Source organism: Pelodiscus sinensis, chromosome 6 (genome assembly GCF_049634645.1).
Source record: "Pelodiscus sinensis isolate JC-2024 chromosome 6, ASM4963464v1, whole genome shotgun sequence".
In the NCBI taxonomy this organism is placed as follows: domain Eukaryota; kingdom Metazoa; phylum Chordata; order Testudines; family Trionychidae; genus Pelodiscus; species Pelodiscus sinensis.
The window spans coordinates 23,190,761-23,209,290 of NC_134716.1; the positions used below are offsets into that span (position 1 = coordinate 23,190,761).

At 38.3% G+C, this 18,530-nt stretch overlaps 1 protein-coding gene across 12 annotated transcripts in view; it reads left to right on the forward strand.

Annotated features, from left to right (window-relative positions):
- The window catches only part of NFIB (nuclear factor I B), a 245,222-nt gene that overhangs the window by 183,286 nt on the left and 43,406 nt on the right, over positions 1-18,530 (forward strand). For all 12 annotated transcript variants that reach the window (XM_075931560.1, XM_075931559.1, XM_075931566.1 and 9 more), the window contains 2 exons: positions 8,777-8,908; positions 12,751-12,935. In XM_075931560.1, coding sequence (XP_075787675.1) covers positions 8,777-8,908; positions 12,751-12,935 — 317 coding nt within the window. The remainder of the gene's footprint in view (positions 1-8,776; positions 8,909-12,750; positions 12,936-18,530) is intronic.

The following is an 18,530-nucleotide window of genomic DNA, read 5'->3' on the forward strand; positions in this document are numbered from 1 at the left end:
CCACATGCCCCCAGGTGGCGGGTTACTTCTTACCAATGTTGGCCCTTGTATCGGGGTTATGATCCCTATCAAGTCCGGCATGCAAGGTCTGTTATCTGGTGGCTGGACCCTTGCTTCCCACACGTCCCTCTCTCTCTTTCCATAGCGCCTCACCACCCTTGGCTCTGGACTACTCCGGCTCTACTCTGTCTCTGGCTGCTGCTGCTTTGTCTTCAGCTCAGCTCTGCTCTTTGAGCTGCTCCTCTGGTCCCTCAGTTTCCATTGCTGCTGCTTTGCTCCAGCTCCATTCAGGCTGCTGCTCTCTCCTTAGCTCAAAAAACTCTGGCTCACACAACTCCAGCAGAAGATGGGACGCAAGGCTCCTGGTTCCCTCATTGGCCTGCCTGTCCTGTCAGTTGGGCTTTTCTGATGCACTGGCTCCTCCCCACTAACCCTTGGGACTGTCAGTCTCAGAATCTTGATTTCTCATCCGCCCTTCCCATTTCTTTTGATACTGGGGGAGAACCATCCAAAAAAGTCATGAATGCCAACAGTCCCTTTACATTTGTCGCCATTTTTTCCCACCATCATGCTAACTCTCACCCTGACAAATTGTAATTGTTCAACCTCAGTCTAAAGATTTTATTTCATTGGCATTTTAAATCACTTCTCAGATTTTCCTATAGATCCACTAATGGACTGTATCCATTAAATAATCCCAAATTGCTACGAATATGAATTAGAAATATATTAACAACAGTAAAAAAAACTTGAGACGTTGTGGCATGAATATTTCTAAATGAATAGCTTTCCCTTAAATTGTCTTATCTCAAAACTCAGCTGTAATCTTGTTAAATCCAAAAACTTCCAGTGTCTTCCTGTCTCATACAGTTAAGGTTACAATATTGATTTTATTTTATAGGCCAAACTCCTTGCATTCTTAGTACTAGTAAGATGCTGTGGCCTCGAGATTTTCCCTGGAGTCATGATGAATGTCAGTGATTTACCTATACCATTATTTAATAAATGACTAACATATACTCAAAGTCCTGTACAATTTGTTTGGTTCTTTTAATTAGATTTTCCCACAGACTCCCAGGATGCTTTTTATCATTGCCTGTCCATTGGAATAAAATCACTTAAAGGATGATTGATGGATGATGGAATAGACAAGTATGTTTCAGAAGAGTAAAGAAAAAAAAAACCCTGTATATAACTAGTACCTCTTTCTATAATATACTAATGTGAGGGGGAGTTATGTTTTAATAAGGTGTTATAGGGTACTTTGAGCTTCAGAGTGATTTCAGTATGCTGGTAGAACTGTTTTATAGAGAGATTTTTACATCATGACAACACGATATATATTTGTGGGCTTAGATTTAGTATTCTTTTTTTAAAGTGAGGCTAACATTGCTTTAGGAATGATACCACAGTAAAACACACTATATGTAGAACAATGATTTTTTTTCCCATGTGACATGGCCTTGTTCATGAGTCAAAACTATAAATTAAATTATAATGTCACAGTAAGTAATTCCACCCCATTAATGTTAAGAGTGCTATTGCTTTCAGATGATAAAACTGGATGCTGGTGTTGAGGAAGGGAGATTTGAAGGAAACAGATACAGAATTATCACACACTGTTCTTGCTGCATAGCTTGCCATGCTTTCAAAGTAATCTTAAAGGGTAATAAATGTAAACGTAAACAAAAAAGATCATTTTTTAAGTATAGCAGGCAATTACTTACAAGTCACACAATACCATCAAACAATTGCTATAGGATTAAGTCCGTACGTCCTGTCATAATCTTAAGGATTATTTTAAATAACTTTGGGAAATATATACATGTACATATATGATTTTAGTCGTATCATTCTTCCACACATGAAATGAGAATAATGTCATCTTTGTCTTTCTTTTCCTGTACTATACATAACATTGGTCTTAATTCAGCCAAGTTTTAAAAACAGATTTAAATAAAATTACAAATAATTAAAATAAAATTGATGTTCAGTTACACTGTGCTGTAATCAGAGGATATTTAGGTAGCTTTTTCTTTGTAATTGACCACATAATATTAATAGTTAATCTATAACTTGTTCATACAGTGGCATATTGTGCTAGTTTGATGTATTAGGGCAATATGAGGCATTATAGACTCTGCTTTAAAAACACTGCGTATATGGGAACTGGAGCAAGCCCTATAAACAGCAGCACTGAAATTCCCTATAAAACATCACACTGCTCCTTTCATTGCCTCATTCAGATACAATATTTTATTTTTACTTTCCCCTTGCTTTTTGATTAATGGGGACACTGTCAAGGTTGATAAGCCTGAAAATGTAGTTCTGGTCAGAGTGGGTATGTCTACACTACCACCCTAGTTCGAACTAGGGTGGTTAATGTAGTCAATCGAAGTTGCAAATGAAGCCCAGGATTTAAATATCCTGGGTTTCATTTGCATCTTGCCAGGCACCGCCATTTTTAAATCCCCGGTAGTTCAGACTCCGTGTCCGCAGCTACATGCGGCACGGAGTAGGTAGTTCGAATTAGGCTTTCTAATTCGAACTACCATTACTCATCGTGGAGCGAGGAATGAGGTGTAATGGTAGTTCAAGTTAGAAAGCCTAATTCGAACTACCTACTCCGTGGTGCGTGTAGCCGCGGGCACGGAGTCTGAACTACCGGGGATTTAAAAATGGCGGCGCCCGGCAAGATGCAAATGAAGCCCAGGATATTTAAATCCCGGGCTTCATTTGCAACTTAGATTGACTACATTAACCACCCTAGTTCGAACTAGGGAGGTAGTGTAGACATACCCAGTAGGATTTTTGTAAAATATCAATATGGTATCTTTTCGCAAAAGCAGATCTTTAAGGCAGGACAGGTTGTGACAGGGATATATGGTGGAAAAGCTAAAAACCAAAATACTTATTATTTGATAATAGCTTACACATACAAATATTGAAAGAACAAAATATGGGGACTAGAAACCACATTAGATTGATAATGAGATTCCGAACTATAGAATTTTGTGCATGAATGGAAATAGAGGAGTAATTTGCTTTTCCTATCTAAAAAATTCCCATGGTTGCAAAGGGCTTTAGATCCAGTCCAATGTTTTTACATTATCTTCCTCTTTATGTTGTGCAAATACACTTCCCCCTTCAGATTTAAAAAAAAAATGAAATTGATTAGAAAACATTTACAGGGTGAAGTGTATTCCGTTACCAAAGGAAAAGTTGTGATGTAAGAACTCTGGGCTTGATCCAAAGAACCAATTTCAGTCAAAGCATTTGTTTCTTAGTTGATGAGAAGCATTTGGACTGTGGAATTGGGTTAATTCCTTGTTGGGAGAGTAATGAGTGTATGCATATTAAAGATATGTTATTTTAGTCCATAAATGTGCACATATTTTCTATTAATGCTAAGATGGACAGAGAAGCAAAAATAGATCTGGCAACAATTTTTTTTTTTTTAAGTTTCAGCAGAGCAGCTTTGTTCATGCTTCCAGTCAGGCTGCTTTTCAAACACAAAGCTGTTTACAGACATTTTACAAAATGTGCCTATCTTACCTTCATCTATAGCCCTCCAAAGCCCCCTACAAAGAGCATATTTTTGGCTGACGCTCAAAAATTTGTTACACCTATCCTCAGGAAGACATCAAGTCACTTGGTGAAAGAGAAGGAACTTTAATCTTTTATATCTGAAGTGAACTTTTATGCTCATAAGATACTGTGGTAACAGTTTTTGGTGTTTTCTGCTTAATTCGGAATTGATATTCAGAATTTTTGAGCTCCTTCAATACCATTTGATGTCAGTAGGATCTCAGCATTTCTGAAAATCAGGCTTGTAGTCATTACACAGAATCTATAAAGAAACTGGGAGCCTGATTCTGCTCTCTTACAAACCAGAATTATTCCACTGAACTCAATGATTCTTTTTTGACTAGCATTTTGTGTAGGCATTTACAGCTGCACAAAATGGATGTGAAACACTACCATTCTGATCGGGTAAAATGTTATGCCCATTTTGCAGAGCTGTACTTGTCTACCAAAGCAGTTGAGACTCAGGCCCCATAGAGTGTAGAAAGGAGATATTCTGAGATCACCGTCCAACACTAACAAAATGTCTCTTTCCTGTAATCAGTGAGGGACGGGTCTTGAATGGGCTTTATGGGTTGTAACATGGTGTGTGGAAGGTACGGTAGTGTGAATGCTGGGGTGGTGGTGTGGACATGAAAATGTGGACACGCTCCTGTTGCAAAATTGGGAGTAGGGCTGCCTATACTTTTTCAGCCTTTTCATGGCTGGGAGTCAGAGACTGAGCTAGCCAGTTGGCTCCTGGGTACCTGCTCTGTATTTAAACTCTGCTGGGATTTTCAGAAGTCCCTAGCTCCTGCTGGTTGCATGAATTTGCATGTTTGCTACTCTTGTTCAGTAATGCTCTTGTTTTCATACCTTTCACTGCAAAGTACAAAAGCCATAATTTGAAGATTTTCTTATCTAGATTTCTCAAGGCAATGCTAAAACTGAGTTCTAAATGTTACTAAGAGGTACTGTACCTTGCAGGAGTGTATCTTGCACAGCAAGATTAGCTAAATTAAGCAGTGTAAAGATATGAATGAGAAGTGATAGAGAATAAATTGGATTAAATAGATTATACTCTATTTCTATTTAGTCATCTCTTCACACTGCTGCACCACCAGCATTATAAAAAATATAATGTGTTCCTGTGCTGTATGTGAAAACTGAGCAAGAGTCCAAAGCAGTCAGGTGGATGTTTGAATTTGCCCTGGATCACCAGTTGACTCTAGCAAAGTTCTACTAACAGGTGGCTTGCCGATTGGTGTGCCATGTGACATTTATCCAGGGACCTACTTGCATGACAGGCTGCTTCAGATTGAGAGAAAGGGTCTTTGCTTTGATGAGGAAATTGCTGAAACTCATGTCTCATTAGTGTTTCCTAAGGTTCTTTGGAAGCGAACAACAGTTTAATTAAAGGCTGACGTAAACACGTTTCTGCACACTTTCCCTGCAGCATTTTATCACATTTGAATTGATCAAAATTGTTGCCTTGGGCTGACTTGAACACATATACATCTGGAGCACCATTTGTGCAAGCTGCTGATGAGCAGGCGGCATACGCTATGCTTCACAGCAATTCTCTTCTCCTTTTCTTTGTAGATGGAATTACCTTGTTGGGAGATGAGTTGGTCTAACTCTTTTTATTTGCATATGCCTATATCTCTTTCATCTAATGCATTAAAATTTATAATGTGTCTCAGCCTGGACATGTATATACTGTACCTCCACAAATAATATGAGGATGTTATGCAAGAATAATTTGAACAGCAAAGTGAATTCTTAAAAGTATAATCATGTCACATTAAAATTTAAAGAAAATTCTAAGCAGGACACAGCCATGAGTTATTTTCATGTCAATGGAACAGTAAGATAAATGGAATATCTTAGTCTAAATGCTGATCTGGATACTTTTCCCTCTCTGTATATACTAAGTATTTTTCAAAGAATCAACACAGCACAAATAATTCACAGTGAAACAAATGTTATATTTTCATTCTCAAAACCATAGTGATTTTATGTCAAGCCTTTTATATTCTCTCTCCATCACTTGTTTATCTAGCTATCACTGTATATGTAAAGCTACAGGAACAGAAGTTTAATTCTCGGTTGACATACATGTTTTAAAAGCAAAAAACATTGTCAGTTATTTGTATTTTGTAAGTGTTAGATTTATCAGTAAAAATTACAGGAACTCTTAAGATAGCCTTATCTAGTTTGGTGGCATTTAAAGGCAATAAACATTAAAAAAAAATCCAAGGATAATAAAAACTGCCCTTCCTGAAATGAAAGTATGTATTTTTTTCCCCCAACCTGGTAAACATCTAAAGAAAATGAAATTCATATGTTCTTACCAGAGTTTATAAGCCTGTCCTTTTGGTCAAGGGAGAGACCATCGTAATCTCTCTCTGTAACCTATATAAATAGTTTTTGTTCTGGCTCTCCTGTAGGCTGCATCTGTTATTCCATGGTGAATAGACCATGAAAGCTCCATTATGATGTCAGTGCATACAAGGGGGGAAATGACCATCTGAATTACTTCACAATGTTAAGTACATTGTTTTAACAAAGAAGCTGCTACATGCATTTCAGTTATTCAGACTTTACAGTTGTGAGTGCTGTATATGATATCGTTCTAAAAGTATTCCACTGTTGTGTCATGTGTGGCAATCATTTATGCTTTAAAGTACAATGTTGGGTGATGGGAGTTCATATGGCTGCAAAAGATGTGCTCCCAGTGTCCTTCACCTTCATTTAGAGATAATAATTTCTTCTGGTAATAGTCTCATGGTTATATTCAGTTTTGCTTTGTAATTTATGCTACTTTGTATATGTTGAACTGCAGTTGTTTTAAAGGCAAAACACAAGGGTTGTAATAGTAACTGATTTCCTTTTCTGTAATTTTTCTTTCAAATTAGGGATGCCCCCCTCACTCCCCACCCCGGAAACCCTTATTACATTGTACTTCCTACAGCATTCTTCTTTCAAACTGTTTAAATATTTTTGGTTTAAAAAATAAAAACAAACCAAAAAAGCTTTGGCTTGTTCAATGAAGTAATGGTCGCAAACTAAATTAAATCTCTGTTGTCTCCAGTAATTAGAGCTGCAGACATACGTAGAATCTCTCCTCCAAAATTAGTTCGTTCCTTCAAAAGTTCATTTGTTGAATGTAGTTTTCACTTAAGTGAAAGATCTCTCTCCATCTCCTATCTCCTAGGTGTTTGATCGTTCCCTACCCCTTGTAAGTTTAACAGCAATATTCAAAAAAATTAAAATTCAAGACCTTTGTACATTTTTTGTGATATGGTGTTATAATGGTGTTGCCAAAGGAGTTTTATTAAAGTATTCGGTTATTGATATATGACAGCCCATGATAGATGCAATGTGTTAGTCAAGGCTGCAGCTATAGGCACTTTTCTGTTTTTTCAAACAATAATGTTGGAATGTTTTTGCAGTGTTAGACTACACACTAGTGAAAGAATCCCAGCCCAAAGCCAACTGTTTGGTTAATTTTCTCTAATGGCTTTTGTGAAGATGTAACTGCTTTCCCTCTTCTGTGGGAGTGCAAAAGTCTTTGCGTGTAGATGAAACAAGTGTTTTAAGAAATGAAGAAGCTAGTGAAATCATTTGATAAAAAGTAAAATAATCATGAACTAACGTTCCAGTTTTATTATAGGATTATAAAATACATATTCTAGACTCATTCACCACACTAGAAGCAATTTTTAAAAAGTTTTTGAAATTTATCGGATACATTTTATAATTCAAATCTTAACCATTTGTTACTCTTGTCCTGTCTATATGCTATTACAAGTAGAAAAATATTTTACAGTAATCCTCAGAATGCATAATAATACTGAATAAATTAATATACAACAAAGAAATGAAACAGTATTGTTGTTTTCCCTGTATACTCCCTCTTCAGCAGCCTGCTTTAAAAAGGTGAGCCCTCAAGGTCAGCAAATTCAGGCTATTTCAGACCAAGCATATTCCTAAAATAGAAGTCCACTGAGAGAACACCCTGGCAGCAGCTTCCCTCTTTCATATCAAGGGAGAGCTAGCTCTGCGGTCTTCACAAATCTTAGCTGGCGTAGAAGGCAGGAAGAGGGAAACAGAGTCTCAGGTAGAAAAGACCTAAGTGTATGTAAAGTTTTCTTAATACCAACACCTTAAACTCCACATTGATCATAAAGCACTAGCTGAATAAGCTCACATGAGGCATTGTTTTACAGGGCTCTCCTGCAAAGTAGACTTAAGGTGTAGCACTAAATACACCACAAAACAGTAATCTAGTCAAAGATGACAAACACATACATTAAAGTAGCATGGTCTATGTAGGAAAGAAAAGGCAGATGTTTTATCGTCCCTATCCTGTATTTTTGAATGAACTTAACTTTAAGCAAATGTGTAATGCCACTGAGTTCAAGCTGAACCCATATACTATGGTGATGTATAGGTTATAAATATGTGCAATAAATAATTTAAATGGGGACAAAGATTTAATTTGAGATTGAAGTACCATAAATAACATTCTGTTAAGCTTTCACACAAAGTACATTGTGCTTACTGTGACAATGCAATATAAAATAGCATTTCTTCATTTTTCATGGCCATTGTGCTATCTCCACGTTAAAAAGAGATTTTAATTAGGATGTAATTTGGCAGGAAAAGGGGGGAGGTCCTAATTGAAAAATAGAGAATCTGAATACTGACACTTACGTATCCTGCATTTTTAGAAAGGTTCCACAATGTTGTTATGTTTTTGGAGAGGAAAAGATGGATATCTGTGTTAAAAAATACTCGGTAATTTAAAATGGCATTTTTGTTATGATTACTCTACACATGTGATTGCAGATTTCCAGTAAAGATTACAATAAAATTACCATCAGCTAAGTTAATATGGTGTTCTGTAGAACTGAAAAAATTCTAGGGAACTGATGAGGTCATGGATTTCTTTATTTTCTCGCTTGTCTGGTATGAAGAGAATGCAATTTCTATTCTACAGGCCAAAGACTAGTGAATTGTTAATCATGCCCATGCTGGAAACCAGTCATTTTAAATCAGGCTGTTGGTCACAGTGGAGTAGGATAACTGAATAGGGACATGTAAAAGTAGCATAAACAAGTATTTTATGATTTACAAAATGCCGTGTCATGCGATGCATTGGGGGACTCCAGCTTAACATTCCTGTTTTCTTATATTTCCATTACAGATATGTCTTCTCCTACAATGAAGAAGCCTGAGAAGCCTTTGTTTAGCCCTACATCTCCTCAGGATTCTTCATCGAGACTGAGCACTTTCCCCCAGCATCACCATCCAGGAATCCCAGGAGTTGCACACAGTGGTGAGGGCATATAAAGGAGGAAGGAAGCCCTCCATGTTTATCTGGTGTCTGCTCCTTTCTCCCACTCTGATAATGGTGCTTTTGTTGAAGGCATTCTAATGGACCTACTCTCATGTATATTACTAATGAAAGCGAAAAGGTAATACAGTATATTGCTCAGTTTGGGGTATTCTTGGCAGAAACCTCATTAAAGACAGTTCTGATAGCGCTTCACAATGACTTGCAAGCTAAAATTAACCTGTGAATGAAAATAAATGTAATCTAAATGAAAGAACTCACAGGACAAAATAAGCCCTCCCTCATTTTTTGCTACCTGCGTATTATATTTATATGCCTTAATAGGATTTCATTCAATGCCTTACATAAGGATGCCTCACAATTACAAAACAGTATTGAGTGTATGAATCAGAAAATAAATTCTATACTGGTACCTTTTTTGGGAAGAGAGGGTATGTCTACACTACCCCGCTAGTTCGAACTAGCGGGGTAATGTAGGCATACCGCACTTGCAAATGAAGCCCGGGATTTGAATTTCCCGGGCTTCATTTGCATAAGCCGGGCGCCGCCATTTTTAAATCCCGGCTGGTTCGAACCCCGTGCTGCGCGGCTACACGCGGCACGGGGTTCGAACCAGCCGGGATTTAAAAATGGCGGCGCCCGGCTTATGCAAATGAAGCCCGGGAAATTCAAATCCCGGGCTTCATTTGCAAGTGCGGTATGCCTACATTACCCTCCTATTTCGAAATAGGAGGGTAGTGTAGACATACCCAGAGAGAGAGAGATAGCACCATTATCTTATAAAACGCTTTTTTCACCATGTATTGCCATAGTTCCACAGTGGATGGCTTGTCAAGTTAAATGTTCAGTTTGGGGAATTTTTAGCTTAGTTTTTTAGGACCCTTTATTGTTAACTCCCTAGTTTAAGGTTTGGCAGGGTTCTTTATGGCTGGGATTATCTAACATTATGTACTATATAATATTCCTTGAACACAATAGGATGGATTATGGAATGTTAATCCAGGCTGGAATATTTTTGTTTTGTAGATATAAAGTGCAGTTCTGCTCTCAAACGTTATTTTCATGTTTGACTCCCATCTCATTGACTTTAAGTTCATATTTATTCAGTTTGCAAGTGAAGACGTGTTTTTTTGAACATCCAGCCCAGCAACCAACTCTGGGATCAAAGTCAATTTTAGCTCTTTCTGATTTTTGGAAGGACACTACAAACAGAAATTAGATAACAGTACTATATATGATGCATGAGCCAGATGAGACTCCCCTTATCCTCTTGTAGATGTGTTGGCTCTGCAGACCTTACAAGTATAAAAACAAGTAACTTAATTTTTTTATTCAGGTCAGACATGTGACTCTGATTTTGGCGTAGATCTCTTGGGAGGGAATCTGCCATAGTTATTTTTGACCATTCCCACCATTTCATCAAAACCTTTCTTTTTTAGATTAATATATTATGTGACAGTATACAATAACAATTAGCATGGTAATCCTGTAAATTTTCTGCTTTTAGTCCTGGAGTCCCTGGGGTTGCAGATCCTTCCTTGACACCACAGCTATGGAATCTGCCAGCTGCAGAGGCTGCCTCTCAACCAGCTCTCGCTTTTGCCTTTCCTTACTGGCTACTCTGTTAGTTTGCATTTCTTACCGTAGCAGAACCTGGACAGGAGTCGTCACAGGCACTGGCAACAGTGGGGCTAGCAGAGTCTCCGGGCCCCTGGGTAACGTGTATGGGGAAGGGAATCAGCTCCACACCCCTGCAAGGGGAGGGACCTTAGGCAGAAGAGGCAGAGCTGAGGCTAACTTTCCCTCAGGCAGCCCTCAGCATTGCCCCAAGCATTCCATGCAGGGCTCCGGCTGTAATTTAAAGTGCCCGAGGCTCCAACTGTGGCTGCTGTCACAATAGCAGCAGCCAGATGCTCCAGGCCCTTTTGAATTGCCTAGCCCTGGGGCCTGATTGGCTACTTTATTTGGATCCATCCCATGCTCAGTAGTTTCAATGGAAAATGGCCCTGAAGAGAAGAAACTGATGATCAACAGATGGAAATGGGAGAAGGAAATAGGAGGAAACCAGAATAAAGGGAGAGAAGCTTTGGAAGAAGAGGAATGGGGGAAAAGGCACTGGCCTGAAAGGACATCAGGTGGATGAGCAGACCTATTATCAACTGTTCCCAAGGAAACAGACAAAAGTCAGGGAGAGCTAGCAACAGTTTGATGGAGACTTGAAAGAGCATAAATCTCCCCAGAATTCACATGCAACACTGGTAGTTCAATAACCATAGTTGTGATTCCCAACTTATTCTGAGAACTGAACCCGGAAGTTCAGTTGGCCTCTTTGCAATCATGTGGCTGAACTGCTTTTGTAAATCTCTAGTACATAGAACAGACACACAATCACGGGTGTGATTTGTTTGTGTATAGTGTTACTAGGTAGATATCAAACTATGGATGTTAAAAATCATGCATTAGGGTAACAGTGTAACTGCTGTTACAAGTTAAGGCTGATGAGCCGAAACCCAATTTTCAAGTTTGGGAATATAAATAGGATGACAATCAAATGACAGATTTGGGCATTCTATGTAGCCAACTCCATTTGAAAAATTAGATACTATATCTCTGTGTGATGTGCTTTGGGATTTATAAAAATCTCAACAACATCCTGCTGCCTTTTTATTACATAGTTAACTTTTTTAATCCCCAGATCAAAAAGTTGAAAATAAAATGTATTTTTAAAAATTAAACAAAAAGTACAAGAAGAGAAGAAATGTAAAGCTAAGGCCAAGGCAGTGATGGGGCTGCTAAAAGTAAGAATCAGAATTATTGTGCAGAGAGCTAGACAGACATTAAGCACCACAGTGGTAAGCAGGTTATAAAGTATCTCAGAGACGCAGATCTCATCATCCTTCCTAATTAAATTGTAGACACAACTCTTTTCTCCCATTTCCAGCATAGTCATTCTTTTCCTTTTAATAAGGTACAAAATAAGTATCCTCTAAATGTATAATAAAGAGTGGAATGTGATTTCTATATATTGTAATAATGTAACAATCTCCACTCCTGGCTTGATGCCTGGGCAGTAACAGGACATTCTGTACATTCCTATCATTGTGAAAACATTGCTGGTTGTTTAGACATTACATGTCGTCTATAGATAGAGAACTGTGTGTTTGTGGGGGCTGGGAAGACAATGCAAAAAAAAATATGTATGGGATAGATCCTTTTTTGTTTGCTAGAGAAATTTTCATTGGGTGGAACAGTTTCCCAGGCCCTGAAGTTGAACATTCATTAGCATTTTCACAATGGTCAGCTAATTATTCATGGCACTATTGCCTAGTAATTATTGCCCAGTCCCCACATGAGACAGGTACAGTACAATGCAGTGAGGGATCACTGGCTGTCTCTAAGAACTCAGTAACTTTGTTCTTCTTTATTGGATTGCAGTAGAAAAATGTGGATTTTACTTATTTATTTACGTATTTGTTCGATTCATCTGGGCTCTTGAGATGAAGACTTTATAACTGAAGTATGTTTCCTGCTGGGAAATCATTGTTGCATTTAAATAAAAGTTAAATCAAGTGATGATGTAATCCATAAAAATAACTAAACAAAATGTGGCTTTTATGGATTTGGAATAACAGCACTTATCCGTTCCCTGGGGCTCTGCAGGGAAGGGGATGGAAATGAAAGGCTGGTATTTAAAGATATTGTAGCTAAGAAATACATCATGCCAATTCACAACTCATTTTTATTTTCTCTCCCTGATACACAGGTAAAAAGTTATGCAAAAAACAGGAATACACACTAAATAATTTTCATTTTATCTTCTCCAGTCATCTCAACCAGAACTCCACCTCCACCTTCGCCATTGCCATTTCCAGCACAAGCTATTCTCCCTCCTGCCCCGTCTAGCTACTTCTCTCATCCAACGATCAGATATCCTCCCCATCTGAATCCTCAGGATACTCTGAAGAATTATGTACCTTCTTATGACCCGTCCAGTCCACAGACGAGCCAGGTACTGTAAAAATAAACAATCCGAAAGAATGTCTACGAAGAATGTATACCCTTGAGTGCTTAGCGGTAATCATATCTCACTAGTCCAGGTATGATAGCATGCTGGGACATTGAACATAAGCAATTTGGCAAGCTTTTCAGTGAAACGTAGTTGGATGAAGAAGATTGTTTGTTGGAGCAGATTAGTTAGATCAACTCACTGCTACTTTGTGGCATATAAGAGAGATTCTTGTGCTGAATGATTCAGTAGCACAAACAGAATAGAGCCTAATCTCACAGTAATTCATCTTGCACACAGAACGCTTCTATGGGAGTGCTGTGTGCAGCAGGGCAGGAGGACTGGTAGATAGCTCAAAGGAGCGTGACACTAGGAGAAAAATCACAGTAATTCACACCTCTGATTTACATGGTAAAACACAGATGAAGTGCTTGCTTCAGAGAGGAGCAAAAAATGTGTTAATGTAAATGCCATGCACACAAAAAGAACCTGCAAGTATATTTATAGACCAACTATTAAGATAAACTTTGGCAGGGGAATAATTCCAAGGTTTCATAGATATTTAACAATTCTTTGCACAGACATGAAAACACTTCAGTAATGAGTGTCACAGAACTAGAGATCCCTCCCCCCCCTTTTGTAAGGAGCATGCAATAACAGTTGTGTTTTCTGGCAGCTATATTGTATCAAATTGTTTCTCACATGCGACGTTAATGTGGTTTTCATTAGAGGAGTAATTTGCAAAGGACTTTATGTAAGAGTGTTTTTCATGATAGAATCAGCTCATAGCATTAACATGTGATCTCTGCTATAGGACAAACTGCAATTGAGCCCTGGTCTGTCAATACTTGGAATATTTCCAATGTCAGTGTAATATAATCTTCATTGCTTGGTCTGGGTTTCTGATTTTGCTGCCTTGTCTAAAATACTCTTGTGAAGACCCACTTTGTGGCTCATATTATAATATGTTTTGAGAGAGATTGTGGCGTATAGTGTATTGCAAAAATGATGAAATGACAGTGAACCCATTCAAAGCATCCTCCCGGGACTCCCCTCCCCAAATTCTTAAGACTGATTTTGTCAACTGAGATGAACATGAAGAAATTGTTCTGTTAAACATGTTTAGCACACCTGATGAAAGAAAGGCCTTTCAGCATGCATTTCAGGCACTACAGTGATAGAACTTCAGTCTGAATCAAAGTTTGTATATTCAATAACAGATAAGGCTCCATCTGGGCTATTCAAAAAGTCATTCTGTTTTTTTAGGCCCCTAACAGTTGGATCCAGCTGCATAACTTTTTCACATTTAAGAAAATATGTTGATCTATACATTTGTGACTTACTTTGGAAGGAAAAGGACAAATAGTATGATTTCTATTGGTTGTAAATATATTAATGCTAATTAAGTCAAATGGTGGAATTGGGAGTATTTCAGCTTTAGACTACAAATCGTTGTCAGTGCATGGATTAAAAGTCTCTCAGTTCCATATAGCATTTATGCAGAAACTCAGCTGGGAACAGTGCTCACAGGACTTGATTTTAATTTGTGTAAAATTTCCATTAATAACAAAGTCTAATTAAGACATCCATTAACAGTCCTGAACGTTAATTCAGTGTGGAAAATCTTAGAGTTCTATTAGATTTTTTTTCAAACTGATGTCTTAATTAGGCACTATTAAGGGGAAAACTATGCAAATTAAAATCAAGCCTTTAGTGTTATGTATTTCTTTAATTATTCAGTGCTTGTTTTACTTACATTTCAATTTCTTATATATGTTAAAAGGGCAGATTAGGTGATAATCCCTCTAGATTGTTCCATGTTTTGCTTCAGATTATAAAGATAATAATGAACCTTCTAACTAAAGTATCTCACTCTCCTTCTACCACTTTATAAACATGCTCTCTTGTGGTTTTAATATTGTGAAGTATATTTATTGAGCAGAAGGAGCTGTATCAACTCCTTTGCAAGGAGGATCAATTTCCGATCTCATACTTACAGATATAAGGTTAATTGTTAATTTGAAAAAGAAGCTTTACTTCGCTGATGCATTCAGACTAGCAGCAAACTGAAAAAGTTTCCCATTATTGTCTTGTTGCACACGAGGGAATAAAAGGCCAAATTGCCTTTGATTTACTTCTTTTGTCACCATTCATAACCTTTAAATTAGGGGAATGTCTTTCATTTCATCTGATGTTTGATTTTGTTTCCGACGGGATTGGGCAAAGCAATGTTGACAATCATATTCCAATCTTCTACTCCAATGGTTCTTTGCAATTTCTTATTATTAATTATTATTAATAATATCATATTTACATTTATTCTTCAAAACTTCCATCATAGATGCATGGTACACTAGAGGATTTCCATGCCTAACTCAACCTTCACTTGTGCACAACGCAGGATCTGTTCCCTGTAGAACTGTAAAAAAAAAACCAAGATTTTTTTTTCTTCTGAAAAAGAAGCAGCCGTCTGTGAAGTTTCAGTGACAAAAGAGAATTGTTCTGATACAATGGCATGCTTTGAGCCAAACTGGTTTTTCATTTCTAAATAAAACATGAATTTTTATTCTAACAAATTTAATTATTAGAAAATGCAAAGCTGCATCTGTAGAAATACCACATCAAATTAAATTACATTTTTCCACTTCCAAACATATTCATTTGGATTTCAAAAGGAAAACTATGATGATAGTCTTATTTTCAGCTTTAGAAATAGAAATAATGGATATCTTGACAGCATTTACCTATAATGAAATGTTCCTACCCAACATCTTTCAGTAATACACTAATTTAGATTGTTACGACAAGCAACTGAGATTCCTTGTACTCCCCACAGCAATTTTGAGATTAATTACGTTACTGCTGTACCCATTATAGTGAGACAGTCATTCTATTCAATGGAATATTTTAAGTAAAATTAGTTTAAAAATATAGAGCTCCCATAAGTTTCCACAGAGGAAGGCAGGACAGGTTTTTTTGACATAATAGTAAATGCTCCAAATTATGTGTGATGAACAGTCAGGAAGTTCAGACAGTCCCTGTAGCTGTAGTAAAAAATGATGCAACATGAAGTATCTAAACAGAAAAGAGAGCCAAGACTCCTAATCTCATTATTAAACTCCTATGTGCTTTTTATCATCTACTGTGGCTGCAGAGTAGATAGATAAATATGTTGAACATAAAATGAAGTTTCCACTAAGCACGCCTTACCTCCAACAGGTAACTCTAAAATATCCCCAGATTTCCAGTTCTTCTTGACCTGTAGTTAAATATGCAATTTTACTAAGCAACAGTTTTTTAAAAATTCTTTTTGACCTTTTTTTTAAGGGCTGGGCAAGGCAAGATGTAGCCTGACGGCCGGATCCAGCCCGCCTAACGCTTTTACCTGGCCTACGGACTGCATCGGGCTGCTTTCAATTTATAGCGTGCTATCCGTGGCACTGAATTTCCAGGCAGTGGCTCAGGCAGCCAGATCCTATTTAAATGACTCCCCGCTCCCAGTCACAATGGTACCCCGGCAGAAGCCATAGCTGTGAGCCCTTTTAACACCCATAGTAACCCCAGGTGGCTGCCAGGCAGCGTAGGAGCAGCAGGGTCTGGAGCTATGAGCCCTTTGCTATATATTTAATTCAAAGCCTCTGGCCCCAGACAACTCTGGGGGGAGCCTAGCCCCAAGCCCCACCCCTTTAACCCGAGGGCCTGTCCCTTTTGGGGTGGAGCCTGCCCATGACTACCTACCAAAAATCATTAAGTGGCGCCCCCTGCAAAAGTTATTGCCCACCCCTGGTTTGGGACACACATGACTGTGCATGCCTATTCTGACAGGGTGCTACTCCCTCCATATCTTTACAAAAAACTTGAACCAATCCACCTCTATCTAATCTGTAGTATATCTATGTGCGTTCAAGGCATGGACATTTGAATACTCATTTCCCATTAAAAATCAATTAATGGGAAATTAATTCGACACTGTCGACAGACAGGATACTGGGCTAGATGGACCTTTGGTCTGAGCCAGTATGGCCGTTCTTATGTTCTAAACGTGGGCATTCTGTCCTCTAAATCAAGGGTGGGCAATAAAAAGTGGCGGACCACCAGAGTTAGTCCCTGGCAGGCTGTCACCACTATGGTTACTTGTGCTTTTGCAGGGATCAGATGATCACAACTGTCATTGGCTGCAGATTGCTGTTCATGGCCAATAAAGTGTAGGAAGTAGTGTGGATGGGACACTGCTTCATGCCGCTCGCTTTGGTGGCGAATGATGAGTTGCAACCAACGTCCAATACCTGCAAAAGCGCAGGTAAACATAGTGGTGGGGCCCGGCCAGGAACGAACCTTGCAGACAGGATCTGGCCTGCAGGCGGAATTTGTCCACCCCTGCTCTAGATGCCTTTGATAATCTCAGTTTGTGTATATACACTCAGACCTTATTTTTACCATATTTAAAATGCATTTATAATCCCGAGTATCATATGATTAAATGAATGAAAATATAATGCTTTGTATGAAAGATCCAGTTGGAACTATTCTGGGCAGTTCACAAAGCAGAGCAAAATGATCTGTGCAACCCAGTAAAATGGATAAGCCATCCCAATAGGCAAGAGGGAACAATTTGTAAATTAGCATAAAAAATAATATAGAGGCACTAATAGATATAAAAGAGAAAAATGACAACAAAGAAAACAGTGAAGGAGAATGCTTCCAAAGAGCATCTGGTCTGCAGGGAGGTACAGCTGGGATAGGGCTAGACGAGCCTGGGCTCTAGGACCTGACAAGGTGCCGGATTTTAGACCAACTCCAGATATCTGTATTGCAATTTTATAGCTCTCCAGTCCAAGCCCCATGAGCCTGAGTCAGAGGAATGGGCCAGGCATTCGTGTTGTATTGCAGTATAGCCGTACCTTTGCAGACCTCTCTTATTAGAGAGTTCCACAGCTAAGGACCCTAGAAAGAGAAAACCCTGCTGTCATTCTCATCCAGACTGAACTCATGGATTGAGAAATCAAAGCTAAACAGGAATATAGAAAGGAAATGACTCACGTACGGTCTGGATTATGAAGGGCACTATTTACTGCTAGTAAAACCTCAACTGTATTTTTTGGTAAACTGGCAATGAGTTCAGATCTCAGTAAGTGAGTAAACCGCCTTACACTTGCACTAAACTGCTGTCATCTTATTGGCTAGAAGTTCCTGGCAGCAGTAAAAGGTGATACTTGTGCTGATTTGCCAATGTGTTTATTTAATTAATGGTTCTGGCTTTGTGTGAAGACAGTGACCTCTGAGCTTCTAGAGAAGAGCAGCTTCTGGAAGTTGGTAAGGCTGCCTGTTTTAATTGCTTGGAATATTCTTTCTTTGTTTAATAAAAGATAGGCATATTGTTAAGGACGAGTGCTTTGCGATTCTTCAGTGTATGACTGCCAGCAAGTTAGCAGCAAGGATGTTATCTTGTTTGGCTCAGATCTTCTTAGTCTCCATTTGGGCTGGTTAAAGGATTTACTGTTGTTCCAAACAGAACTGTAACAGAATAGATCAATAAAAGAAGAGTGTGTTCTTGTGGGTTTTTTGGATTTTTCTTTACTGATAGCTAAGAAATTTGAA